At 48.3% G+C, this 26896-nt stretch overlaps 5 protein-coding genes across 5 annotated transcripts; 4 read left to right on the forward strand and 1 right to left on the reverse strand.

The window, feature by feature from the left end:
- Positions 1-4358: 4358 nt before the first annotated feature.
- On the reverse strand, positions 4359-4990 carry IUM83_08938 (uncharacterized protein; the record flags this gene model as incomplete). Its single annotated transcript, XM_067933341.1, has 2 exons — positions 4359-4572; positions 4641-4990. 2 exons carry the CDS (start codon positions 4988-4990, stop codon positions 4359-4361), a joined length of 564 nt encoding a protein of 187 aa, XP_067780995.1.
- A 9964-nt stretch (positions 4991-14954) lies between these two features.
- Positions 14955-16424, forward strand: IUM83_08939 (uncharacterized protein; the record flags this gene model as incomplete). Its single annotated transcript, XM_067933342.1, has 2 exons — positions 14955-15257; positions 16191-16424. The coding sequence occupies 2 exons, from the start codon at positions 14955-14957 to the stop codon at positions 16422-16424; spliced, it is 537 nt and encodes a 178-aa protein (XP_067780996.1).
- A 95-nt stretch (positions 16425-16519) lies between these two features.
- On the forward strand, positions 16520-19510 carry IUM83_08940 (uncharacterized protein; the record flags this gene model as incomplete). The annotated part of the gene is made up of 4 exons (XM_067933343.1): positions 16520-16609; positions 16668-16870; positions 16938-17238; positions 19277-19510. 4 exons carry the CDS (start codon positions 16520-16522, stop codon positions 19508-19510), a joined length of 828 nt encoding a protein of 275 aa, XP_067781069.1.
- A 94-nt stretch (positions 19511-19604) lies between these two features.
- IUM83_08941 (uncharacterized protein) lies at positions 19605-22594 on the forward strand (the record flags this gene model as incomplete). Its single annotated transcript, XM_067933344.1, has 4 exons — positions 19605-19694; positions 19753-19955; positions 20023-20323; positions 22361-22594. The coding sequence occupies 4 exons, from the start codon at positions 19605-19607 to the stop codon at positions 22592-22594; spliced, it is 828 nt and encodes a 275-aa protein (XP_067781141.1).
- Positions 22595-22688: 94 nt separating this feature from the next.
- Positions 22689-23428, forward strand: IUM83_08942 (uncharacterized protein; the record flags this gene model as incomplete). Its single annotated transcript, XM_067933345.1, has 3 exons — positions 22689-22778; positions 22837-23039; positions 23107-23428. The coding sequence occupies 3 exons, from the start codon at positions 22689-22691 to the stop codon at positions 23426-23428; spliced, it is 615 nt and encodes a 204-aa protein (XP_067780986.1).
- Positions 23429-26896: the final 3468 nt, after the last annotated feature.

Here is a 26896-nt window from a genome sequence, read left to right on the forward strand (position 1 = left end):
CTCACCTGCAATTGCTGCCACTTGAGTGCTTGGCCCAGCCGAACCAACAACCGAGACGCGCCACTTCATTGCGGAAAAGCTCCGCGATATCGTACCGGCGCTTCTGTTTGCTGGAGCCAGCGTAGGCCTCCGCAGGGTCGAAGATAGCGCTTGGCGGGCGGCGCACCAGCATCGCGAGCTGCGGTCTCCATTTTAAACGGCTAGGTGATTTTTGCCAAATGAAAATCAAACTTTACGGATTTAATTGTGATTATACAATTCAGGATCCTTGGGCCTTTTTACACCCGCTCCTCACACGTGTAAAACGTTACAGGAAGAAGGGATTTTTTTCTTCTTCCCGCGTCAAACAAAAAGACGCTTACGAACCGAAGTACGAATCGCGATTTAACCGCATGAATCGACATAACTGTGTCTTGTGCTTCTTTTAACCCTTTCAACCCCGAATACTATTCTGCAAAAGACAGAATAGTAAATTACCTTAGTTTACTATGCACATGTTTCTTGTGTTGTTATTCTGTCCAAAGAAAGGGACAAAACCACTGCAACTAACCGAGTGAACTCCAACGTCGATTGGCTGGAGACAAACACAGCTGGGTAAACGAGTTGCATTCGATTGGTCGGCCAGTACTCATACAAATCTTTACTCTGACTACATTATCCGTAAAAATTGGTATCCCTTTCAATCGGATCCAGGAGGGATCTAACCGAGACCCGTTCCTTCCCATCTTGCCCCCTCTTCCGACGCCGCCTCGACCAACAGTTGACAAAACACTTCCAAGGCGAGCCCCCCACCCCCCGAGCGATTCGTAGCGCGCTCGTTCCATTCCCACCCAGCACCTTGGTTTCCGTAATGTTCAATAGGCGACCATTGGAACCCTTTGAACTAGGCGCTGGAGTCCGTCAAGGTGATCCACTTTCACCGGCGCTTTTTGTACTCTTTATTGAGCCATTATTAAATTATTTACGGGCCAACATTGGTAACAAGGGGTTGCGTAGCGGGGCGTCAACCCACTCCATTATCAGCTTTGCAGATGACTGCACAGAGCTGCTACACGATTTAACTCACACTGCCGACTTCTTAAAATTGGTGGAGGAATTTTGTGAAGCTTCGGGTATGCGCCTTAATACGGACAAGACGGTGATTCTACCCTTTCGTCCGTGGACAGCAAATACTGACGCGCTCCGGCAATCATTGCAAGCCTTGGGCATTATTGTCATTGGGAAGGATGACTGTACGAAATTACTAGGTATTTACTACGGGCCAAATCTGACGGACGCTGATCGCCTTCAACCTTTACTTGTGGAAATGGAGACTCGGTGTTCACTGTGGCTTCACCGTGCACGCACACTTCGTGGGCAAGCCGTGATATTACAGCAGATAATTCTCCCGATACTATGGTACTCTGCCAGTTTGTGCCACGTCCCCCCGACTGGGTTTCAGGACAAGGTGGGTTCATTAATAGCCCGCTTCATGTGTCGAGACAAATACTCAAAAGCGCTACCCCGCGATTGGTGGTATTTACCGCCGGGTGTGGGAGGCTTGGGTGTTACCCCTGTGGAAGACATAGTTCGCAGTTTGCAATTGCACATGCTCTGCCATGTCATTAAGGCGGCCAGAAAGTCTCTGGGCAAGAATATTCCTTCTTGGGCGGATCCGGTTATACGGCTCTTCAATACTGCGATTCAACCCTGGGGCCAAGATTTTGATATATTGTATGCACCGGTGACTACTCACCCAGACATGGCTGTGGCTCGAAAACAGAACCGCTGGACGCCTCTGGGAGCTTACTGGCACTTGTATTATTTTCATGGAACACCCACTTTCGTACCAACACTGCAAACCTTCATTTAGCGTGGGATAAGTTAACTACCCCGCTCTTGGACAACGTGAATATCGCCTATGGATACAAGGGGAAAACCCTCGCGGGTACGTCACGCCCGCTTGGACTGCTACCTCTCTTGGTGAACCAAGGCATTTCTCGACCGGCTGATTTATTGGCTGAGTGTTCGCTTCCAGTAACGAAACACTCACTGTCAAACTTTCTGAGGCGTTTCGCCCCGGGGCATATTACTGCTCCTTCCCCCTGTGAGCATTTTTTAAACAAGGTGGGCCACTATTTAATTCAAGCTCCCGCTGGACCCCCAGTCAACCAGTACTCTGGGACCTTCCATTCATGGGTTTATGATGCACACAACTTGGAAAATTTAACGGTGGCTCAGATACGTAAGCCATTACGCTCAACCAAGACCCCAGACTTGCCCCTTGACCGCCTCGGTGTTGAACATGGTCCGGAAGAGGCTATGTGGAGTCGCGATATTAAATTGGGGAAACATTTATTGCCGGTTTACGCTGATGTTTTATACCGGCTCCAGCATAATGCCTTGCTCTTGGGGTGTCGATTTCAACATCGCAGCGAGTCACAGACTCAATGCCATCACGGGTGCGCTACACTGGAGACAGCCCCTCACTTATTTTGGTACTGTCCTGCGGCTATCCAAGTATGGAATATCTGGCTACCAGCTTTACAACAATTTTTTGAGGACAAGCTGGAGTGGGAGTCGATGTTGTTCTCTAAACTGACTCCTACACCGGCCGCCAAGAAGGCCTATGACTACAGCCTTTTTGTGGTGGTACATATCGTGCGTGCAGTGATTTTTCGATGCCTGTGGATACACCGTAACAACCTGCGCTTTCACGGTTTCAGTGCTAACGTTATGTATGTCCAAGCACAAGTCAGGCTGTTATCCAGCTCCATGTAAGGCGGTATTATGATGAGCTCTTGCAAAAGAGTCTGCGTCACTCTGGTAACAAGTGTAGGCAACAACAGGCGCTGCACAGTTACTACCACTGCCGGCAACAGTCTTACCTGTCGCACAGACTGCGAATGAAGCAACCTCTGTTGATGAATTGGATGAAGTGGGCGCCCCTCGATTGGAATCCCTCGGGCGGCCGTCCCCTGTCGGTAGCTATGGAATATTTTTGGACTATTCTGGAGTTATGATATCACGGATATATCGGTGGTATTAGCCTTGATTTAATCAGGCTCTATGACTTTGGATTTTCTGAATTATGGAAGTGCGTGGGGCTTAAGCTTGGTTCACTCAAACTTTAATTTGCTTGTGCATTGCGAAGTCTTCTGCGACCCAATCGCTTATTCCTTTACGAAGGCAAGTCGCCTTATACTTTATCTCCATTCAACGGATTTTTGTTTATTATATTCGGGAGAGCAAGACAAGTCAAGCTCAACACACCCGCGTTTGAGCATCATCTCGATTTGGGCACTTTTTTTTTATTTATCCTCAAAAGTAGATTTTCATCAGTCAACTCTCCGCCTCAAGCCGAAGCGAGGCAATTTTTTTTCAGGCAACCACAAGTCTCTTTTCGTTCGCTAGCATCACGTAGTATGGAATCCTTCCTGCCACTTAGACTGGGAAAGCTATCCATTCGAAGCAGACAGAGTCCACGGAACGGAAAATACTGATCACAGATCCAAAAGCGACACACGCAAGACTACCTATCTCAAGCCTCAAGCCCGAAGACCCAAAACTCTCGATATTGACGCACGGCCTGCCAACACGTGTCCAACACTACAGATATAAAACCAGAACCTGGTTACCTGCGCAATGCTAGGTCCAGTCTCAGTTGGGAAGTCTACCAACCGAAAAGAGCCCCACAATTCCCCGAAGAATAGCCTTTCGGCTTTTCTATTATCAGGAAAACCCCTTCATTTCGCCGGATGCGCTGAACAAGCATAGGGCCCATGTTATAGGAGCGTACAGGGTCCCTATGACCCCCAAATTTACCCCGAAATGTTTTTGGGCCAAGCTTTATCAAGTCAAGTCAAGCGCATTTTTACTGGAAAGTGTCCCGGTAATTTATGGGCGACAGCCTGTATACTATCGGAGGAGCTATTTTCACGCGCGGTTATTATGCAGCGCGAATTAATTGGAGCTCATATACAACATATTAGTTAGCTAGGCAACGTGCGAATCTAAAGTGTAATGTAATTTGATTCTCCATTCCCACCCAGGCTCACAATGGCGGACGTGGAGATCTTACAAGTCGAGAATCAGCACCTTCAACGCGAACTACGTTCTGTGAACCGTGAGAACATGCGGGTAAACCGTGAGAACAGGCGTTTGAACGAGATTATCGCTACAAAACACCGGCAGATTGCCATGCTAATAACTACATACCACACAGAGAAAATGGATTTGATCAATAGCCTAGAGTGCCGAAATAGGAATTGATGAGGTTGCATCAACGCCTTGTGGACGAGCTACATACCAAGGAAAACCGGATCACCTCAGCCCCAGAAACGGACAAAGTGCATGGCATCGCGATGACGATTCGTCCCTTACGACAAGACGGGGCACATGAAATTCGGTACGCCGCCAATCTCGCAGCAGGCGAAGACCGCGATGAAATGCTCGGAGGCAAGCGTCCACCCATCGAGGAGCAGCCCAAAGCGGTCGGGGAGCTCTGCCGCGATCGAGAGCTCCACAACCCTAGTGAGACTGTCCATTGCACCGACCAGAGTCTCCACACAAATAGGGTCGAGTTTCGTGTATCTGGTTATAACCGAAACAAAATTTAGTAATTAGTGAATGCACACACCAATACGTTGAAACTAGCACACCTTCTAGCTGCTCGATTCTCGCAGAATGAGAGTGGTAGATTGTTTTTAAGAATCCAATCCATCCACCCGTAGACATTCAATGCCGATTGCCGCACGTAGTTTAGCATGGAGCCGGTTTCTGCCGTCGATGCTGCAAGCATCACGGCATCGTAGTCAGGATGCTCGCGTCGGACGTGCTGCATGAGGTTGCTGTAGCCGTTCCGGCGCGTCTGCTTCTGCACCGTGCCACACCTGCAACGAAAGTACTCGTTGATGACCTCGTCATGGTCATCCCGGCACGGTCGGAAGTAGAAGCCGGAAACTTGGGCTGGTGTGAAGGTGGCGTGACGGGCGCGGGAGGCGAGAGCCATGGTGATCGTCGTGCGGTGCTGGGAAAAGCTTAAAATGAACAGTGAGAACTTGAGCGATCTGTTCTAGGTAGATGGCTGTGAGAACGGTTGGACCAGAGGAGCTTGGCGCTCAAGAATTTGTCGGTTGGTATGGATGTGCTCATTATGATAAAGAGGTTTAGGCATAAATTATGAGAGATGATTGTCGAAGCTAGTAAATTATCAATAAAATCCAGGGAAATATCAACATAAATAATTTCATCGTCTCATATAAAATTACTGAAATTATCATGCCATAATCGGCAGCCCTGCTCACCGGCACTCGCCAACTGGGTATTACCCTTGGTGTAATCCAAAACGTCGAACAGTACAACCTGCAACACTATCTCACGGCATATTCCAACGTAGACTATGCCAACTGCACAGACACTAGACGGTCTGTTGGAGGCTGCGTCACATACATGTGCGGAAGTCCAATCTACTGGCAATCGAGGAAGCACCACATAGTAGTTATCTCGACAACGGAAGCAGAATAGATAGCCCTTCGCCACTGCACGCAGGAACTCATCTTTCTGAACTTACTATTGTTAGAACTGAGCTACAACATCCCACATGCCATCACAATATGTGAAAGTTGTATTAAACTCTCATACAATCCAGAATTACATGAGGTAGAAGCAAGCACATTCACATTCGCTATTGTTTTGGGCACGACAAAGTGGACAAAAAAGAAGTTGAAGTAAAATACTGCAATACCAAAGAAATGGTAGCAGACATCTTCACGTAGTCACGAACAAAACTCTCTTTTCTAAACCTGCGAATATAAAATAAATCATACCTTTCAATTGGACTTAAGCTTTTATTTAAATAATCAAGTAAACATAATAATAATAATAATGCATTTTCCCTAATCTAACAATTCATACAAAAAACACATTAACTAAAGCCTATTAAATAGATAAAATCTTATTTTTAAAGAAATCTAAGGTATACACAGTTTTACCATAAATAAAAGAACTTCAAACAACTGCGACATCTCTAAAATAAGTATCTATATATATAATGATATGGTGCACCCACAATTTAACGATGTCAAATCTAATACAGCAGAAATAAATAAAACGAAAAAAATCGAAGAACAATTGAAAGAAAGTAATGCTTATTTAAATAAATATATACTTGATTGTGGGGAATTTCCTCAACTGAGTTCACACCGCCAATGTGCTCGAAATATCCTGTCAGGAGATGCTCCCGGTTTAGGAAGTACAGGCAACGACGAAAATACCCGGCATGACCGAATGCCATCCTAGATGGTATTCCGACGCCACAGCGGCCGACAAAAAAAAGGCACCAAAAAATAAAGCGTTGCGATCGGCTATAATATTTTTGTATATAGGAAAATCAAGATTTCATATGACAGTACAGAAACAGAATCTTTAGTTAGATGGATACATCAGGGTACCACGGAATTGCTTTCCTAAAGCTACGTTTTATCGTTTTCATTTTAATAGATTTCCATGCTGCACTGGTCGACGTAATATCACGGAGGCGCTTTTCTTTTGCAGTACCACCAGTAGTTTTTGCGCTGTTTCGCAACTATGCGTTAAGTGGTCCCATGACACCGACATCCAGCGCTTGGCAAACCGGGGTACTGTTCGGTGGCAATGGGACCACCGTAGCATTTGCCTGCTCGGCTACAAGGCGCTGTCCTTCTTCCGATACATGGCATTTAAAATTGCCAAGGGGGAGGACAGTTGGCCGATCGACTTCATATGTCTCCAAGTAAAACGTCCATAATTCTCTATTCCTCCACGTTGACTCTGGCATAGCGTAAAATGTCCAAGAGGGTACGATTCGAACTCCTCGCTTTCTATCTTACCTCCAGGTACACCACGGATGATACATAGAATCGGCAACTCGGTTCCTCCATAATATGAATAAATTAATTACGTCAGATACGTTACATCTCAGCAAGCAAAAGAAATAAATTTCTTGCCGTCATCCGAAATCGTGAGAACTGCGGTCATCCGGCCTGCATGTTTGTTATTGCCGATGATTCGCGCCGAATCTTGCCGATCCTTCAAAGCCCAGCTCTTGGTTGGCGGCATATCGAACAAGACAGCTGTCTCGTCGACATTCATGACGCCACCGTCACGAAGGTTACTATTCTTCAGCCAGAATTCCAAGCTAAAATTTGCACGCGTTTCTTCTAACTCTTCGTACGATTTTTTTGGACTCCTGCGGTTTCTATGTAGAAAATCCATAGATAAGCAATAGAATTTACAGCAAAATAAAACATGTCAATACAAATAATTCCCCAAATATTACTTCTTCAAATAAAGTACAGTTTTGGTATGCGTTGAAACATGTGCTCCTGCACAGATTCGCCGTAGTCCTTGTCGCTCAGGTAAGATTTCATCCACTCTGGCTTTATCTTCCACATAAATTCGATTATCCCTGCAGTTGACAGAATCTAAGTAATTTCACGCAATCAGAATTAATACAGATCATAAAATCAAGTTTCATACTTACTGCTTCGTTGCGGCGGGTGTCCTTCATGTAAGTTAAAAGGTCAGAGACGAAAGAATTTTTTTCTTGCGCCCCTGCTCTTTCAACGTCATGGATTGCGCGTTGCCTGTGCATTGAAGGTAATTGGTAACAAAAAATCCATAATGAGACGTTTTAATTGGTTATTAATTTGACAACAAAGTCCATAGTAAATGTAATGTGCCACTCCGATTGCCGGATTTTTGTGTTGACGGATTTTTCCGTCTCTGAATGTAGTGGTAGCGATCAGAGTCGATACATACAAACTTGTTAGCAACCCAGGCACGCGCAATACAGTGCCAGGTGCCCACTTGTTGCCCAGGATTCCGGCCAATGATCAACAGCCCGGTTTCCGACTGTGAACAATAGCACCAAGTCGCTTGGAACGGCACTCAAAACCAGACTTCCCGTTCAGGTACAGCAGTTGTTTTCAGCACCTCTGCAGGACCTTCTGCAAAGGGTCGATGGTGTAGGCTCCATATTGGGCATTACTATAATCTTCTGTCGGCCTGACTTGGGCAAGCCGAGCTAGCACAGGCCTCATCATTGCCGGAGTCAAAGCGTCTCATTGCTGTAGGCTGCAATTAAGTGACAGGAGGCCGCACATCGAGTACCAGTTCCCCAACATCTCCTGGTGCTGACACTGTACAGAAACTCGGTGGCTGACAGGCATCTGCTCAATGCAAATCACAATAGTTAGCATGTTATCACATGTCACATAACGTCATAATAGCGGTCTGAGCATGTGATCGGCTTGATCAAACTCCCTGGTCGCTGAAATCTGTAGAGACTTTCCGCTAGAAGGCTAGCCCAGACTGCGGTGTCAGACTCGTATCCACTGAATCTCCGACAGCAGGAGCTTGACCTTATCAACCTAGGAACAACCCAAACAAACTATAACGAGCGAGTGCTAGAACAAAAAGTACCTTCAGTTGGCTTGGTGAGTTCGGAGATGAGATTTGCTACCGATTTTTAAACCATTATACTAGCCTAACTATCACTACGTCAGATAGCATGGTGGAGGAGCTCCACGAAGTCTGAGCAGAGGTATAACCGGCATTACCAGCTTGGCACCTCTACTCATCCTCGATACTCTACCGAACACAATTTTCTGAAGTACCAGCTGGGATAATAAGATGCCGCCATTTTGGCCACGACAAGGCTGTTAAAGTAAGTGCCTCAAATGGTGGCAAGACCTCACACAGTCTGTAGAGTATCACTAAGGGTACTAGTTGTGTAAGCTCACATAACCCTGGTACTTGTGTTCAAGGCGTGAAAGGGTTCCAAATGGTTGGCACCGGAGACTCTCCCCGGTGCCACGCCCAGTACCAACAACTTTTTCAATGAATCGCAACTTCTTTTACCTTCTTCAGGACAAGCTCGTCTGCTTCTCCGTCGTAGACCTTGACAGAAGCAAATTGCATGTCGTATAAATATATCTGCCATCACCTGTTCACACAAGGTACCCGGCCCAGCTTTCAGTCTTTCATGAATCTTGGCCGTCGCGTGATGGAAACACATTAGATAGGTTAGATCGGGATCTATGCGAACACTTGATTGACGGCGTTCAACCGCGCGGCTTCACCATCGGCATCCACGTACTTGAGCAGCAGTTATTGATTGGTGACCGCAGCAAAAACATCCGATGTAGAGATGACAACGCCTTCACGTAGAGTTCTTCTACGCGCGGCGATGTAATAAAGATGGCCATCAAGTGGAACAAGCGAGATCGATCCGATATACCACACACGACAACTGAATATGCCACATGATTGAACTTGAAGGTGATGTCCATCTGGAATACAAACAAGCTTGGGTTGCGGGCACTATTTCATAACAGACACTTGTGAAACGGAGCGGCTCCACAAAATTTTGCACAAGCGCTTATCCGATTACCCTGTCTGCGACGGGTCCAGAAAGACATGCGGCGATGGAAATCGTCAACCACGGTGGAGAGCAGAGATACGCGCAAGTGGAGAGTCCAAGCAAGTGGAAGTGGAATGCGGAAGGAGAACGCTCAAGACCATTTGGAAGTGGGGCTGATGTTTGACGGATGGTCGTATGGGGGCATTCAATATGTCCCTTTCTACGCTGTTTAAAGAACCTAAGCCGAAAAACAACAAGCGCTTACAGCAGATTGCTGAACTAGCAGCGGCCAAGCGGTCGCGTGATCGCCAGGTACACGACCAAGGACCCAAACCGACCACTCAAGCCCCCCTTGCAGCGCTCCCACTTGAAGCCCAGTCTACGCATAGCTGCTGCCCAACTATTGTAGTGGAGGAGAACGAGACGTCAACGGAAAATGACTCCTCTGATTTCGTCGAGGGTCTTGTTGAAGGTCGTACTGGGATCTTGCACGTCGGCTTGGGTCAGGACACCGCCGAGGCTTGGAGTGAGGCGAACTGATATATGGCTCAGGGAGGCTGCCAAAGTTAGAGCCAAAAGTCCTTGCACACATTTTATGTCAAGGTACACCACCTTCTGAAGGTCTGGCGCCTATGGTGCCGTCCAATTAGCACGTATCAACTAGTCATCCAGCCAACAACCAAGTCAGAATGGATGAGGCCAAGCAAGCTTGCCACGAGTACGGCGTCGTCCTCGGACATCTTGACTGGCTGGAGGGAGTTCCACAACGTGACGGGAAATATGCATAGAGACTAACCAGTGGGATGGATGGTCCTCGTCCTTCCACCGGCTCTTTCCTGCCCCACCGCACGGTGTGACGATACTACCGAGCCTGGCTACCTTGCCGCACTCATCTGTGTGGTACACAGATTTTGTAGGTGCTCACTGCACATTACAGGGTGTTAATTATATTTTTCGCTTGTGGGCACTCTCTTACCACGATAATTTTTTCTCTCGGATTTTATTTTACTTAATTAAAGTACTTACAATATTATTTTAGTGTAAATGCAACTGCGACGGTCTATCATGGACCAGAATCAAGAAGCACCGTCAGAAGCCTACTCGTTTTGCGGGCTCTACAGCTTCAATAGTAGTCTACAGACGAGAGATTAGATGACGCCTCAGCGCATACGTCCTGTCCTCGAGCACCTCAGAGAGGTGGATCCCCAGCAGGATCACGGCAACCCGATAACGGGTAAATACGCCACCCACGCGCTCCACATCGCAATTCAACATCGTTGAAAGCGTTTGGGGTGTTTGAGCCCCTATTTGGTGTGCAGTGGGGCGCGCCATGCGGCCGAGATCATTCGACATCGCGAGCCTTCCCTGTTGCCCATCGGGTGTTTGCCAGAGCAGCGTCCGGGTTGTTGACACTACATTGCCGTGCCCGGATTGGGTCAAAGTTGTTGTTTTTGGAATCGGACAATTACATGTTCTTCCCGAATTACGCGGCTAAGTTGCGTGCTTACCTCGAGTACCTGGACGGGGTCTACGAAGTGGAGGACATTCCACGACGTGTGACTGATAACTAGAGATATACGGGTCTCACACACATTTTTTTCTTTTTGTTTTAATTGACAAATATATAGTGATTTTCTTTTAAAAAAACACTCTTTTTACTTAACTTGTGTTGATTTCGTTGTGGTAAAAACTTTATTTTAGTTATTTCAACTTAATGATACAATTGTCTACTGGATTACATTTCACCGCCGCACACGTCCGTAAATGAAGATATTTTTTCGACCCCCGTAATTCCAGGAGTTCTTAACATTTTCTAACAATCAATAGCTAGAAAAAGCGAAGCGGCTAGTAGATTCACAGTCATCGTACAGGCATCGCTGAAGCCGAGGTACCCATCGGCAATTCACCAGTTCCGCTTGAGGGCAGCGGTCAATGCGACGTGTGAAATTGCCGTGGGCGCTGGCGTGGTTATGATGGCTACACAAGAGGCCGCAGGAACGGCGGACCGGAGCAGCACGCCGAACAGCCAAACGTCGGGCGATTCTGAGGTTGCTTTCCGTGCAGATGCAATCGGTGTGCCGGTGTCGCAAATAATAATGTGGCCGGTAGCTGAGCAGTGTGATGATAGGATGACGATGGTAGAAGAGAGCAATTGAGGTTTAGAATTCAAGTCGTGTTAGTTGGAAATTGGCTATCAATCGCGCAGCCTTGCAGTTAGCGACTACATATTTCTTACATCGTCAAACGGAACCGCTGAGCCCGGATGAACATATTGATTTGGTTATGAAGCCGAGAGTACAACGTTGCTAAGTGCAGGCTTGCATTGGTTTCTTCCATAAGTTCACTCACGATTTCGGCGACCTCTTCAAGCAGGAACGCTTCATTTTCGACCCATCTGGACCTACAGCATCGGAAGATGATGTTTGGTGGCTTCGCTTCCTGTTCTAACGAAAAGAAACATCACATATAAGCGATTAAAACAGTGTCAAAATTGAGTACTTATCACCACGAGCGTACCGGATTCGCCTCCAAATAAGCGCCGATTCGAGCGGAGACGAGCATTGGCCTCCCGCTGAAAGTTTTGCCGCAGATCAATCGGGTTACCTGTCTCCGAAAAGGTAAAAAGTGTACCGGGGGCGTCTTGCATCTCTCGCGACACGTACCCTTCTTGGCCATGGCGCCGCTGCTGGGGGCCCTCGACGACGACCTCTCATCGCGAGGCCACCTGGTGTTTTTGGCGAACATGCTGCCCCTAGATTTCGGGAAACAATTATCACAATGCCTATTCCTAGTTGCTGATAACTGTGCTGTAAACAGATTACTAGCTACGCTCATGAGGGTCCCCCTGGTGGGTTGTGCGAGTCACAGACTCAACTTGGCTGTACAAGCCGACATGGAAGAGTTTGAGCCCGATCTGGACCGGCTGCAGTCTTTGATGCTCAAGTTGAGAACAATTTCCCAGTCGGCAAAACTACGGTAAATTTGCGGCTACTTTAGAAATTTTATAATTTTCTAACGACTTTTCTGTAGTCTCAAAACGGGATTGCGACCGGTAATTCGCCAGGACACGAGGTGGGGATCGACGTTTGCTATGGTGAATTGCTATTTTCGGCTACTGGAACACATAGATACGAATGACGACGCTCTCGAAGACTATCTCCTGCCTGCGGCGGCCACCCGACGTCTTCGCGGGCTTCTGAAAGACCTGAAGAAGGTGGAATCTGTGGCTAAGGCCCCTCAAGGCTTGGATGTCACCATGCTCGACGTTCGTGTATGGTTTGATGGGTTGCTATCAATCAAGCCACAGTATGAGCGATACATCGGTGAGTACAGGCTCTAGTTTTATTTTTCGATGATTAACTTGCTAACTTATTATTTGTATAGCTCAGGGCCACGGGCAGATATTGTTCACGGCCCTGATTTCGAGGCAGCGTGTGTGCGCGTGCTTGCTGGACAAACCAACAGGCTGTCACGCGGCGAGAAAGCTGCACTTCAGCCGTTCTGCAGCCCTGTTGCTGAAGAGCAAAACAGCAGCGAAGAAAGTAGTGCCGATGAAGAGAGATCGTTCGTGGAGCAGCTGCAGAAGTGCCGCCGCCTCCAAGGAAAAGAGCAGCGATATGAGCTGCTTTCTTCCATCCATCCAACGTCTAATGTTGCCGAGAGGTTTTTCAGCACCGCACGAACCACGTACGGACAGGAGCGACACAGCCTCCAGCCGATCACCCTCAAGATGATTCTCTTCTTGAGAGAGAATTCGAGCTACTGGGACGCTCGTACTGTCGATGATGCTACGCGCTAATACATCACCTCCATTACTGCATTATTTGTTGTGATTGTGGGGCTAATGACATTATTTATGTTCTGTTGTGCAGACATCGATGACATAATTTATTGCTAGGTAAGCGTCAGGATAAATATCAATGCCATAATCGGCAGCCCTGCCGGTGAGGTATCGAATGCCTCTCTTAACCGCATTCTCGTGGGTCTTGCCAGGATTAGCGAGGAATTGGCTGGCTTCTCTCAGAAAATATGCAAGGTCTGGTCGAGTTCCCGTGATCAAGTACATGAAGCTACCGACTGCCTCTCTGTACGGAATCGCTTTCATCTCATTCCTTTCGGTGTCTGTCTGTGGGCACATATTCAGGGACAGTTTTACGCTCTTATCTGTGAGAGTTTCTATAGGGTGTGCGTCGAAGTGGTTGAAGCGATCCTGTATCTTGGTAGCGTATATTTCTTAGTGGATGAATACGGATCTATTTTTACGATCACGAACGACAGACCATCCCAAGAGGTACTGGGCTTCACCTAGATAAGGCATTTTAAAGCGCTTCTTGAGAGCTTCTTTAATGTGGTTGCCGACACGAATTGTCGGTGCAATGATGAGAAGGTCCTCGACGTACACAAGGATGTGACATGCCTGTCCGTCAATTCTCCAATGAAGACGCACTGATCTTTAATCAGTTTGCGGAACTGACCAGACGCGAGGAGTCTACGCTAGGCCATAAAGGCTCTTGAGCAGTATGAAGGCGAGAATAGGGAGCGCCGGGACGTAGAGAAGAGTATGTAAATAAGTTGGAGCCGTCAAAAGACGAAGTGAGTTGTATTATTGAAGAGAGCTCCTGCCAGAGTGCAGGAGATGGCTGGTGCAGAGCTTATTACTATGGGAAACTGTATATCATACTAAATACCACAAGAATAGCTTTAAGAGGGTCTGAGATAACAGGCTAACAGCGTTCAGGTACACTGTACCAGAGGTCAAAGAGGCTACTTCAACAGCCTCCCTGTTTCTTTTGATATATTTTCTCATGTTGATAGTATACCATTTCACAGGTCACCAAATTTACTGAGCCGACTCTTCAGTCACCAAATCGCTGCCGAGGTCCCCGCGTTTGCTGACACTCCTTGGTGCTCGCAGTCCTGTTGCGAGTGAAGGAGCGTCATGCTGGGCACGCCATGGCGCGGTTTTGGATGACTGGGATTGACAAACGTGCTGTGTTACAGGGCGGACAGAGTTCACAAGCACGCAAGAAGAGAAAGAATCGCACAGTGACCAAGACGCGGGACATGAAGAAGGCCAGAGCGGCCTGTCGCGCCGGGGGCTGTCGGCAAAGCCGTCCAGACGACTCAAGGAAGGTGTGAGGGCACGGCCGCGGGGGCCAGAACGAGTGGGGTCGCGGGGGCATCGCGGTGGCGGCGCTACACGGCGTGGAGCCGCTACAGCCGTCACCTCATGTCACTGAAGTGAGTGCGGTTATTACTGATACTGATATGACTGCTGCCAACCAGTAACACTAGCGTCACCAACCAGACTGATTCCGGCACAGACCATCCAGTACACGGCATGATATGCTCGTTCATGAACTGCGAGGCATCAGCAACGTGTGCAAACTGCAAGTGTGACAATGCAGCTGCTGTAGTTGACGATGTGGCTCCGGACACGGTTCGGGACGCCATTACTGTGGCGCAACTGGCTAATGTCACCGACCCAATGACTACCGCCACAAGCCGGGAAGTTACCTACACAATCCAGAAAGATAATGACACCGATCACGGGTCAACTCGCACCGATCAAATGTACTACCCCATCTATGGAGAGTACTATACGGGGAGTGATGTCACGGTTGACGCGAACTATGTGACCACCACGGAGACGTGGCGGGTTGCGTATATTAATGACCGACGTCAGACACCTCAGGGGTTGGAGTGTCGCATACTCTGGGTGCATCCAGCTCGCAGCTGTAAACGACTGTGTATCCGCACATGGGAGCCGAGCGCAAGGCTAGCCGAGGACGACTTCGAAGTTGAAATGGATCTGGGCGAACGCTGGAAGGCGTCCAAGTTCGATACATTCGAAGAGTTTTGGAAACAGGACAAGGTAGGCTTCGACTTGCTTGGAGCGGATGGAGAGGGGCTCCGTCACGTTAATGTACTCAAGCGTGCCGCGCTGCGAGTAGGACGACCAGACGTAATCACACAGCAAGATAACGACCAGTTTGTCCGTGACGAGCTCGTGCTCTACCAGGGTGACCTCTCCAAGGGTGCAACCTGGACGACCGTGCTCCGGTTTCTTCGTTGATTTCGTGATGCCGGTCGCAATTTCATCTATAACGCCATTGCAAAGTACAACTACGCGGTCCCAGGGCGTGGTGGGGCACGTGTTTTGGGTGAGATCGAGCTAAACGAGGGAATCTACATCGTCGCAGCGTACAACCACAGCTTTGTCGGCCATGGATTCGTGTCCACCGTTCAAGGTAAGATGCGGTCCATCTACGATCTCCTAGAAGGTAAGCCAATCGCGTCTGCGGAGGAATGGATTAACTTTAATGTTTTCGCTCGTCCTTTTGTCATCTTCAAGTTGAAGTTAACGATCGAAGTCGGTAGGATTTCCGCGGGTTGGCCTAACTGATAATGAACTTTCCAGCAAAACTTTTGGCTTTAGCATGGATTATCTGTATTAAAGATCAGGTGCCTAGATGATTCGGTACTAGACCAGGAAAACTCAATGAGGGAAAACCTTATGCGAACAAACGATAAAAACCCAGTGGAAAAATACTAAAGGAACGGGCTCTCCCCAAGCAGAGCTCCGTTTTCCTAGAAAAGCAGAAATAAAAGTGATTTGTTTGAGTGTAACCCCGATCAGAATCAGATTCACTTCACCGCTGACGGGGCGAGTTCGCGCCCAAGCCACGTGGAGGCTCCGCTTTTCGCGCGCATTGCGCACGTCCACAACCAGCTTCCTATACAAATTCCTAGTCATTTTTCTCACGGGTCCGTTTTTCTAAAACACACTCTGCTGTCATTTACAAAGATGAACGCCATGGCACACAATTACAATCTCCAGCGGCTCCACCTCTTCGACTTCGGCGCTGTCATGGAGGCCACCACGGACGAGGTCAAGGCAGCCACGTGGGCGATGGAGGTGGGGCTGCTGGAGAAGGCCATGCTCTGCCCGCAATGCGCCAAGCCGATGTGCGCTACTGGCGGTGCCGCAGGAAAACCCGTCACCCCGACGGAAAACAGGAGCAATGCAGCATCTTCGTGAACTCGTGGTTCTCGAAGATTAAGCTAACGCTCCCCCAGGCACTACGTCTAATGTTTGCATGATGCATGCGGGCACTCTAGTCCCAAGCCGCACACATGGCCAAGGTCAGTCAAAACGCAGTGTCGGACTGGTACGCGGGGTGTCGCGTGCTGTGCTCCAAGGAACTGTTAAATGGAGAATTTAAGGTAATCATACCGTGTTGTGCTGTTTAATATACTCTTACTAACTGTACTACGTGCTTAGATTGGCGGGGGAGGACACATCGCCGAGATTGACGAGACTAGTCTGAAGAGGAAGTCCAAGTATGGTAGGGGGAAGTTCTGCAAGGAGGTCTGGTTGTTTGGCGGCGTGGACAGGACGACTGGGCAGTGGTTCGGGTGCATCGTGTACAACAAGCGCACAAAGGCGACGTTGCTGCCCATAATCAAGAAGTTCATTAAACCTCGGTACGTAGTCATCAGGTATTTGATGCTCTACCTACTGTTATTTGTTAACATTAGTGATGTACTGCAGTACTAGAATTCATTCGGACATGTTTGCGTCTTACGTGGCTGAACGGGGCGCCCGAGTGCACACCCTGGCCAACAACCACATGCTAGCTGGTATGCACTATGAGCACAGCTGGGTAAATCATAGTCTGAACTTTGTGGACCCTGTGACGGGTACCCACACTAACACCATTGATGGGCTCTGGGAGATGCACATCAAGCGGCACATCAAGGCAATGCGCGGCATGAAGAAGGACTACCTCGATGGTTATCTCGACGAGTACATGTGGCGTTCGTGTTTTTTTTTTCGGCACGTTCCTCGCCAGGTGAGTATATTTGCGGGCTAGTGCAGGCAGTGATACGCCATCCTAAACAAGAGGAGTAGGTTACGTATGGGTACATATGGTTACGCTTCATAAAGTGTTTTTTTATTTGCCATTCTATAAAAAGTGGCTTCGAGAGAAAACGGATCTCTGCTTGGGGAGAGCCAAGGAACGTAATAGATAGGCACACTTCAGCAAATATAATATCATCGTTTTACTATATCGACTGACCAGATTGAGCTTCCAGGGTGTGTAACCTGAGCTTGGCCCTTAGTTCTCTGAAGCGGTGCTTGTCTAAAGCTTTGGTGAAGATGTCAGCTACCATCGTTTTCGTATTGCAATAAGTGACGGTAATTCGTGTCGCTCAACCTTCTCTCGCACAAAACAGTATCTTACATGTATGTGCTTTGACCTCCCGTGACGATCGGGGTTGTAGCAGATTGTAATACATTTATCTGGTTGTCCTCATGGATAACGTTGGCTTGCGTTGTAGCAAAATCAAGTTCTTGGAGGAGAAGTTTAAGGAATATCATCTCTTGCATGAAGTGACATAGGGCAATGTACTCTGCCTCTGTTGTATACAGTACTACAGTGTGGTGCTTGCGCGAGAGCCACGAGATTGGGATGCTGGCTAAGATGGTCACATAGCCACCCACAGACCTTCTCGTGTCGGGGTAGGTTGTATAGTCCGAGTCACTGAATGGTGTTAACTTGCCGGCTAGGTTCTCTGGCGTCATATCGAGTGACCCGCCAAGGAGAAGGCCATAGTCTTTTATACCGGATAGGTACTCAATACCTCTTACCACTGCTTTCCAGTGCTCCCTTCCCGGATTAGCTAGGAATTGGCGGGGAGTGATGTCACGGTTGACGCGAACTATGTGACCACCACGGAGACGTGGCGGGTTGCGTATATTAATGATCGACGTCAGACTTCTCTGGGGTTGGAGTGTCGCATACTCTGGGTGCATCCAGCTCGCAGCTGTAAACGGCTGTGTATCTGCACATGGGAGCCGAGCGCAAGGCTAGCCGAGGACGACTTCGAAGTTGAAATGGATCTGGTCAGGCGTCCAAGTTCGATACATTCGAAGAGTTTTGGAAACAGGACAAGGTAGGCTTCGACTTGCTTGGAGCGGATGGAGAGGGGCTCCGTCACTTTAATGTACTCAAGCGTGCCGCGCTGCTAGTAGGACGACCTGACGTAATCACACAGCAAGATAACGACCAATTTGTCCGTGACGAGCTCGTGCTCTACCAGGGTGACCTCTCCAAGGGTGCAACCTGGACGACCGTGCTCCGGTTTCTTCGTCGATTTCGTGATGCCGGTCGCAATTTCATCTATAACGCCATTGCAAAGTACAACTACGCGGTCCCAGGGCGTGGTGGGGCACGTGTTTTGGGTGAGATCGAGCTAAACGAGGGAATCTACATCGTCGCAGCGTACAACCACAGCTTTGTCGGCCATGGATTCGTGTCCACCGTTTAAGGTAAGATGCGGTCCATCTACGATCTCCTAGAAGGTAAGCCAATCGCGTCTGCGGAGGAATGGATTAACTTTAATGTTTTCGCTCGTCCTTTTGTCATCTTCAAGTTGAAGTTAACGATCGAAGTCGGTAGGATTTCCGCGGGTTGGCCTAACTGATAATGAACTTTCCAGCAAAACTTTTGGCTTTAGCATGGATTATCTGTATTAAAGATCAGGTGCCTAGATGATTCGGTACTAGACCAGGAAAACTCAATGAGGGAAAACCTTATGCGAACAAACGATAAAAACCCAGTGGAAAAATACTAAAGGAACGGGCTCTCCCCAAGCAGAGCTCCGTTTTCCTAGAAAAGCAGAAATAAAAGTGATTTGTTTGAGTGTAACCCCGATCAGAATCAGATTCACTTCACCGCTGACGGGGCGAGTTCGCGCCCAAGCCACGTGGAGGCTCCGCTTTTCGCGCGCATTGCGCACGTCCACAACCAGCTTCCTATACAAATTCCTAGTCATTTTTCTCACGGGTCCGTTTTTCTAAAACACACTCTGCTGTCATTTACAAAGATGAACGCCATGGCACACAATTACAATCTCCAGCGGCTCCACCTCTTCGACTTCGGCGCTGTCATGGAGGCCACCACGGACGAGGTCAAGGCAGCCACGTGGGCGATGGAGGTGGGGCTGCTGGAGAAGGCCATGCTCTGCCCGCAATGCGCCAAGCCGATGTGCGCTACTGGCGGTGCCGCAGGAAAACCCGTCACCCCGACGGAAAACAGGAGCAATGCAGCATCTTCGTGAACTCGTGGTTCTCGAAGATTAAGCTAACGCTCCCCAGGCACTACGTCTAATGTTTGCATGATGCATGCGGGCACTCTAGTCCCAAGCCGCACACATGGCCAAGGTCAGTCAAAACGCAGTGTCGGACTGGTACGCGGGGTGTCGCGTGCTGTGCTCCAAGGAACTGTTAAATGGAGAATTTAAGGTAATCATACCGTGTTGTGCTGTTTAATATACTCTTACTAACTGTACTACGTGCTTAGATTGGCGGGGGAGGACACATCGCCGAGATTGACGAGACTAGTCTGAAGAGGAAGTCCAAGTATGGTAGGGGGAAGTTCTGCAAGGAGGTCTGGTTGTTTGGCGGCGTGGACAGGACGACTGGGCAGTGGTTCGGGTGCATCGTGTACAACAAGCGCACAAAGGCGACGTTGCTGCCCATAATCAAGAAGTTCATTAAACCTCGGTACGTAGTCATCAGGTATTTGATGCTCTACCTACTGTTATTTGTTAACATTAGTGATGTACTGCAGTACTAGAATTCATTCGGACATGTTTGCGTCTTACGTGGCTGAACGGGGCGCCCGAGTGCACACCCTGGCCAACAACCACATGCTAGCTGGTATGCACTATGAGCACAGCTGGGTAAATCATAGTCTGAACTTTGTGGACCCTGTGACGGGTACCCACACTAACACCATTGGTGGGCTCTGGGAGATGCACATCAAGCGGCACATCAAGGCAATGCGCGGCATGAAGAAGGACTACCTCGATGGTTATCTCGACGAGTACATGTGGCGTTCGTGTTTTTTTTTCCGGCACGTTCCTCGCCAGGTGAGTATATGTGCGGGCTAGTGCAGGTAGTGATACGCCATCCTAAACAAGAGGAGTAGGTTACGTATGGGTACATATGGTTACGCTTCATAAAGTGTTTTTTATTTGCCATTCTATAAAAAGTGGCTTCGAGAGAAAACGGAGCTCTGCTTGGGGAGAGCCAAGGAACGTAATAGATAGGCACACTTCAGCAAATATAATATCATCGTTTTACTATATCGACTAACCAGATTGAGCTTCCAGGGTGTGTAACCTGAGCTTGGCCCTTAGTTCTCTGAAGCGGTGCTTGTCTAAAGCTTTGGTGAAGATGTCAGCTACCATCGTTTTCGTATTGCAATAAGTGACGGTAATTCGTGTCGCTCAACCTTCTCTCGCACAAAACAGTATCTTACATGTATGTGCTTTGACCTCCCGTGACGATCGGGGTTGTAGCAGATTGTAATACATTTATCTGGTTGTCCTCATGGATAACGTTGGCTTGCGTTGTAGCAAAATCAAGTTCTTGGAGGAGAAGTTTAAGGAATATCATCTCTTGCATGAAGTGACATAGGGCAATGTACTCTGCCTCTGTTGTATACAGTACTACAGTGTGGTGCTTGCGCGAGAGCCACGAGATTGGGATGCTGGCTAAGATGGTCACATAGCCACCCACAGACCTTCTCGTGTCGGTGTAGGTTGTATAGTCCGAGTCACTGAATGGTGTTAACTTGCCGGCTAGGTTCTCTGGCGTCATATCGAGTGACCCGCCAAGGAGAAGGCCATAGTCTTTTATACCGGATAGGTACTCAATACCTCTTACCACTGCTTTTCAGTGCTCCCTTCCCGGATTAGCTAGGAATTGGCGGGGAGTGATGTCACGGTTGACGCGAACTATGTGACCACCACGGAGACGTGGCGGGTTGCGTATATTAATGATCGACGTCAGACTTCTCTGGGGTTGGAGTGTCGCATACTCTGGGTGCATCCAGCTCGCAGCTGTAAACGGCTGTGTATCCGCACATGGGAGCCGAGCGCAAGGCTAGCCGAGGACGACTTCGAAGTTGAAATGGATCTGGTCAGGCGTCCAAGTTCGATACATTCGAAGAGTTTTGGAAACAGGACAAGGTAGGCTTCGACTTGCTTGGAGCGGATGGAGAGGGGCTCCGTCACTTTAATGTACTCAAGCGTGCCGCGCTGCTAGTAGGACGACCTGACGTAATCACACAGCAAGATAACGACCAATTTGTCCGTGACGAGCTCGTGCTCTACCAGGGTGACCTCTCCAAGGGTGCAACCTGGACGACCGTGCTCCGGTTTCTTCGTCGATTTCGTGATGCCGGTCGCAATTTCATCTATAACGCCATTGCAAAGTACAACTACGCGGTCCCAGGGCGTGGTGGGGCACGTGTTTTGGGTGAGATCGAGCTAAACGAGGGAATCTACATCGTCGCAGCGTACAACCACAGCTTTGTCGGCCATGGATTCGTGTCCACCGTTTAAGGTAAGATGCGGTCCATCTACGATCTCCTAGAAGGTAAGCCAATCGCGTCTGCGGAGGAATGGATTAACTTTAATGTTTTCGCTCGTCCTTTTGTCATCTTCAAGTTGAAGTTAACGATCGAAGTCGGTAGGATTTCCGCGGGTTGGCCTAACTGATAATGAACTTTCCAGCAAAACTTTTGGCTTTAGCATGGATTATCTGTATTAAAGATCAGGTGCCTAGATGATTCGGTACTAGACCAGGAAAACTCAATGAGGGAAAACCTTATGCGAACAAACGATAAAAACCCAGTGGAAAAATACTAAAGGAACGGGCTCTCCCCAAGCAGAGCTCCGTTTTCCTAGAAAAGCAGAAATAAAAGTGATTTGTTTGAGTGTAACCCCGATCAGAATCAGATTCACTTCACCGCTGACGGGGCGAGTTCGCGCCCAAGCCACGTGGAGGCTCCGCTTTTCGCGCGCATTGCGCACGTCCACAACCAGCTTCCTATACAAATTCCTAGTCATTTTTCTCACGGGTCCGTTTTTCTAAAACACACTCTGCTGTCATTTACAAAGATGAACGCCATGGCACACAATTACAATCTCCAGCGGCTCCACCTCTTCGACTTCGGCGCTGTCATGGAGGCCACCACGGACGAGGTCAAGGCAGCCACGTGGGCGATGGAGGTGGGGCTGCTGGAGAAGGCCATGCTCTGCCCGCAATGCGCCAAGCCGATGTGCGCTACTGGCGGTGCCGCAGGAAAACCCGTCACCCCGACGGAAAACAGGAGCAATGCAGCATCTTCGTGAACTCGTGGTTCTCGAAGATTAAGCTAACGCTCCCCAGGCACTACGTCTAATGTTTGCATGATGCATGCGGGCACTCTAGTCCCAAGCCGCACACATGGCCAAGGTCAGTCAAAACGCAGTGTCGGACTGGTACGCGGGGTGTCGCGTGCTGTGCTCCAAGGAACTGTTAAATGGAGAATTTAAGGTAATCATACCGTGTTGTGCTGTTTAATATACTCTTACTAACTGTACTACGTGCTTAGATTGGCGGGGGAGGACACATCGCCGAGATTGACGAGACTAGTCTGAAGAGGAAGTCCAAGTATGGTAGGGGGAAGTTCTGCAAGGAGGTCTGGTTGTTTGGCGGCGTGGACAGGACGACTGGGCAGTGGTTCGGGTGCATCGTGTACAACAAGCGCACAAAGGCGACGTTGCTGCCCATAATCAAGAAGTTCATTAAACCTCGGTACGTAGTCATCAGGTATTTGATGCTCTACCTACTGTTATTTGTTAACATTAGTGATGTACTGCAGTACTAGAATTCATTCGGACATGTTTGCGTCTTACGTGGCTGAACGGGGCGCCCGAGTGCACACCCTGGCCAACAACCACATGCTAGCTGGTATGCACTATGAGCACAGCTGGGTAAATCATAGTCTGAACTTTGTGGACCCTGTGACGGGTACCCACACTAACACCATTGGTGGGCTCTGGGAGATGCACATCAAGCGGCACATCAAGGCAATGCGCGGCATGAAGAAGGACTACCTCGATGGTTATCTCGACGAGTACATGTGGCGTTCGTGTTTTTTTTTCCGGCACGTTCCTCGCCAGGTGAGTATATGTGCGGGCTAGTGCAGGTAGTGATACGCCATCCTAAACAAGAGGAGTAGGTTACGTATGGGTACATATGGTTACGCTTCATAAAGTGTTTTTTATTTGCCATTCTATAAAAAGTGGCTTCTAGAGAAAACGGAGCTCTGCTTGGGGAGAGCCAAGGAACGTACTAGATAGGCACACTTCAGCAAATATAATATCATCGTTTTACTATATCGACTGACCAGATTGAGCTTCCAGGGTGTGTAACCTGAGCTTGGCCCTTAGTTCTCTGAAGCGGTGCTTGTCTAAAGCTTTGGTGAAGATGTCAGCTACCATCGTTTTCGTATTGCAATAAGTGACGGTAATTCGTGTCGCTCAACCTTCTCTCGCACAAAACAGTATCTTACATGTATGTGCTTTGACCTCCCGTGACGATCGGGGTTGTAGCAGATTGTAATACATTTATCTGGTTGTCCTCATGGATAACGTTGGCTTGCGTTGTAGCAAAATCAAGTTCTTGGAGGAGAAGTTTAAGGAATATCATCTCTTGCATGAAGTGACATAGGGCAATGTACTCTGCCTCTGTTGTATACAGTACTACAGTGTGGTGCTTGCGCGAGAGCCACGAGATTGGGATGCTGGCTAAGATGGTCACATAGCCACCCACAGACCTTCTCGTGTCGGGGTAGGTTGTATAGTCCGAGTCACTGAATGGTGTTAACTTGCCGGCTAGGTTCTCTGGCGTCATATCGAGTGACCCGCCAAGGAGAAGGCCATAGTCTTTTATACCGGATAGGTACTCAATACCTCTTACCACTGCTTTCCAGTGCTCCCTTCCCGGATTAGCTAGGAATTGGCTGACTTCGCGCATGTAAAATGCCATATCAGATCGAGTGCGTTCCATGAGATACATGATACTACCAACGGCTCCGCGATACGGAATATTTTTCCTTGCGTCTTTTTCAGCTTCGCCGCTAGACTGGCTGCTAACGGAGAGTTTGGCGTTCCGTTCTGTTGGAGTTGCAATAGGATACGGAATGTAGTCGCTGAATGGGTCAGGGACCTTCGTAGCGTACTTATGCTGGTGGATAAATATTGTTCGGTTCTTACGGTCATTTTGAATTGGCCATACTTCACCTCCCCTAAATCTGTCATGGAGAATCGCTTTTTCAGGGCGGATTTCAGTTCGCCCACGAGGACTGGAGTAGGTGAAATGATCAAAAGCTCGTCCACGTAGACTGCGATGTAGCAAGTAACACCGTTAGGTGTGCGTTTTAAGACCCAGATGTCCTTAATGAGTTTGTGGAGTCAAAGACTTTATAGGAAGGAAAATAGCGTTTTGTACCAGACACGGGGAGCTTGTTTCAACCCGTACAAACTCTTCAGGAGTTTACACACGAGGTGTTTTTTGCCCGAGATCTGGAAACCTCCCGGCTGAGCCATGTAGATTTCCTCCTCGAGCAAACCATTGAGGAATGCCGTTTTGACATCCATCGGATGAATTTCGAGGTCCAGCACGGCTGCAACGGTGAGGAGGAGTCTGAGTACTTCCATTCTGATAACAGGAGCGGACATCTCGTTATAGTCTATGCCATGTTTCTGAAGGAAACATTTGATCCCAAGACGCTCTTTGAAGCGATTTATACTCTAATTTGGCTGCTTTGCACCACCGTTTAGTCTGAGCGGTCTTCATTGTCACTTGATACGTGGGCGGCTGTCACATACTTCTCTGTTCCACGAAAGCATGCAGTAGATCCCCAGCCAAAACCAAATGTGGTACACACAACGGATTTCTATTCGATAAAACGCCGACTTTGGCAGTTCCGTAATTCGTAGGTGGGTACGTGCTCAAAGTGCACCATTCGTGTTTTTTCATCCCCTCTCAAGACGGCAATACCTCAGTCATGACACGAGCCACCGATACAGGAGACCAGACGATCGAGACCAAGGTAGCCGTGGCACTCTTCTTGGTAGAAGAAGGATTGCCCTAACGCTCTACACCTAACAAGCGCTACATAGGTAAAATTATGTTCCTAGCAGAAATCGCGCGGCCTCGCTAAAACAGTCGCACTAAAACAGAGCTCGACGGAAAAATTGGCATTTGGCCAATTTATCGAGCGCATTCCAGCCCAGCGATCTTCCAACAATCGTTTAGCAGGCGAGCTCGAGACAAAAAATGTCAGCATGACAAAAAAGCTCTACAAGAAAATGCGGATTGAAAAGGTGTTTCTGGCGATCCGGAAGAAATGGTCAGGTATTTTGATTATTTCTGCGATTATACTATTGCCACTAAATCTAATTGTTGCAGACCGTAAGAACAGGTTGATTCAGGTGCAACATCATAATGCCGCCCCCCCCCCACAGCTCTCCGTTCGACGTTGATGTTGCGGTCGTTGGTGAGCAAGGTGGCTGGAACATTGAGCTAATGTCACAGCCACCGTGCTCGCCTGACCTCAATACACTTGACCTTGGAGTATTATACGCCTTGCTAGCTATTCAACTGAAGAAGATGACAAAAAATATAGATGGACTAATTTACGCGGTCTCGGAAGCGTTTAAACAGCTCCCCTCTTCGAGAATTGACAAGTGTTTCATCACACTTCAAAAGGTGATGCAATGCGTCATGCTTCATGGAGGAGGACATGGTTACAAGTTGCCGCGCGTCAGCAAGGAGCTCAAAGGGAAACCTAGACTACCCGCGCCGTTCTCCGTCGAAGAAGAGATTATCAGTCGTGTCCTTTCGGAAATGAATAAGTAGGTATCGAACACCTAAACTGTAGTGTACCCATCCCTAAATCTTAGGATTTGAATGTGAATAGATCTGATTGGTCCTTTGAATTACTGATGAGCTCGTTTTGATACCAAACAAAACGCTTCCATAGAGGGTCTAAATCAGCTCCTCCACATCCCAAAATAATTTTCCTAGACGCAGCAGATAGTCAGCATTCTAATAATACCACTCTGACTGAAGAGAGGTTAATAGTCGCTGAATTGCGGAGGAAACTGTGATTGCTTTCAAAATGGGCGTCATTCTCCCGGCGTTGGTTATGGCGGAACTAACACTACTGCGCTGTAAAAAATCGAGCGGAAAGGGCATACCGCGCGCTCTCATATGCTACCTTCGGCGCTCAAATATGACGAGGCGTTCACCTGATATAGTCATTTTGAGTTTTACTGCACACTTTCGTGGTACAGAGAAGTACGGAATAGCTAGTAATGTGTACAGTAGTTGTCTACGCTACTCCTGTTCGTGCTGATCTTCCTTAGAGTTGAGGGTGACTTCCTCGTCATCGTTAGTGAGACGGGGCCGCTTGCTAGCAGTGTAACGGGGTTACACGTACAAGTGGCTGCAAGCCACTTGTGAATTTAACAGATAGGTTATCTGTTAAACGTTTTGGATACTTCCTCACATTGGTGTAAGACACACCGATGGATACATTGAAGTGGACCACCACAGTGAGTGGTCCACACATACCCAAAAGATCCTATTGGTAGAAAGCAGCA

Source organism: Phytophthora cinnamomi (assembly GCF_018691715.1).
Source record: "Phytophthora cinnamomi strain GKB4 chromosome Unknown Contig120, whole genome shotgun sequence".
NCBI lineage: Eukaryota > Oomycota > Peronosporomycetes > Peronosporales > Peronosporaceae > Phytophthora > Phytophthora cinnamomi.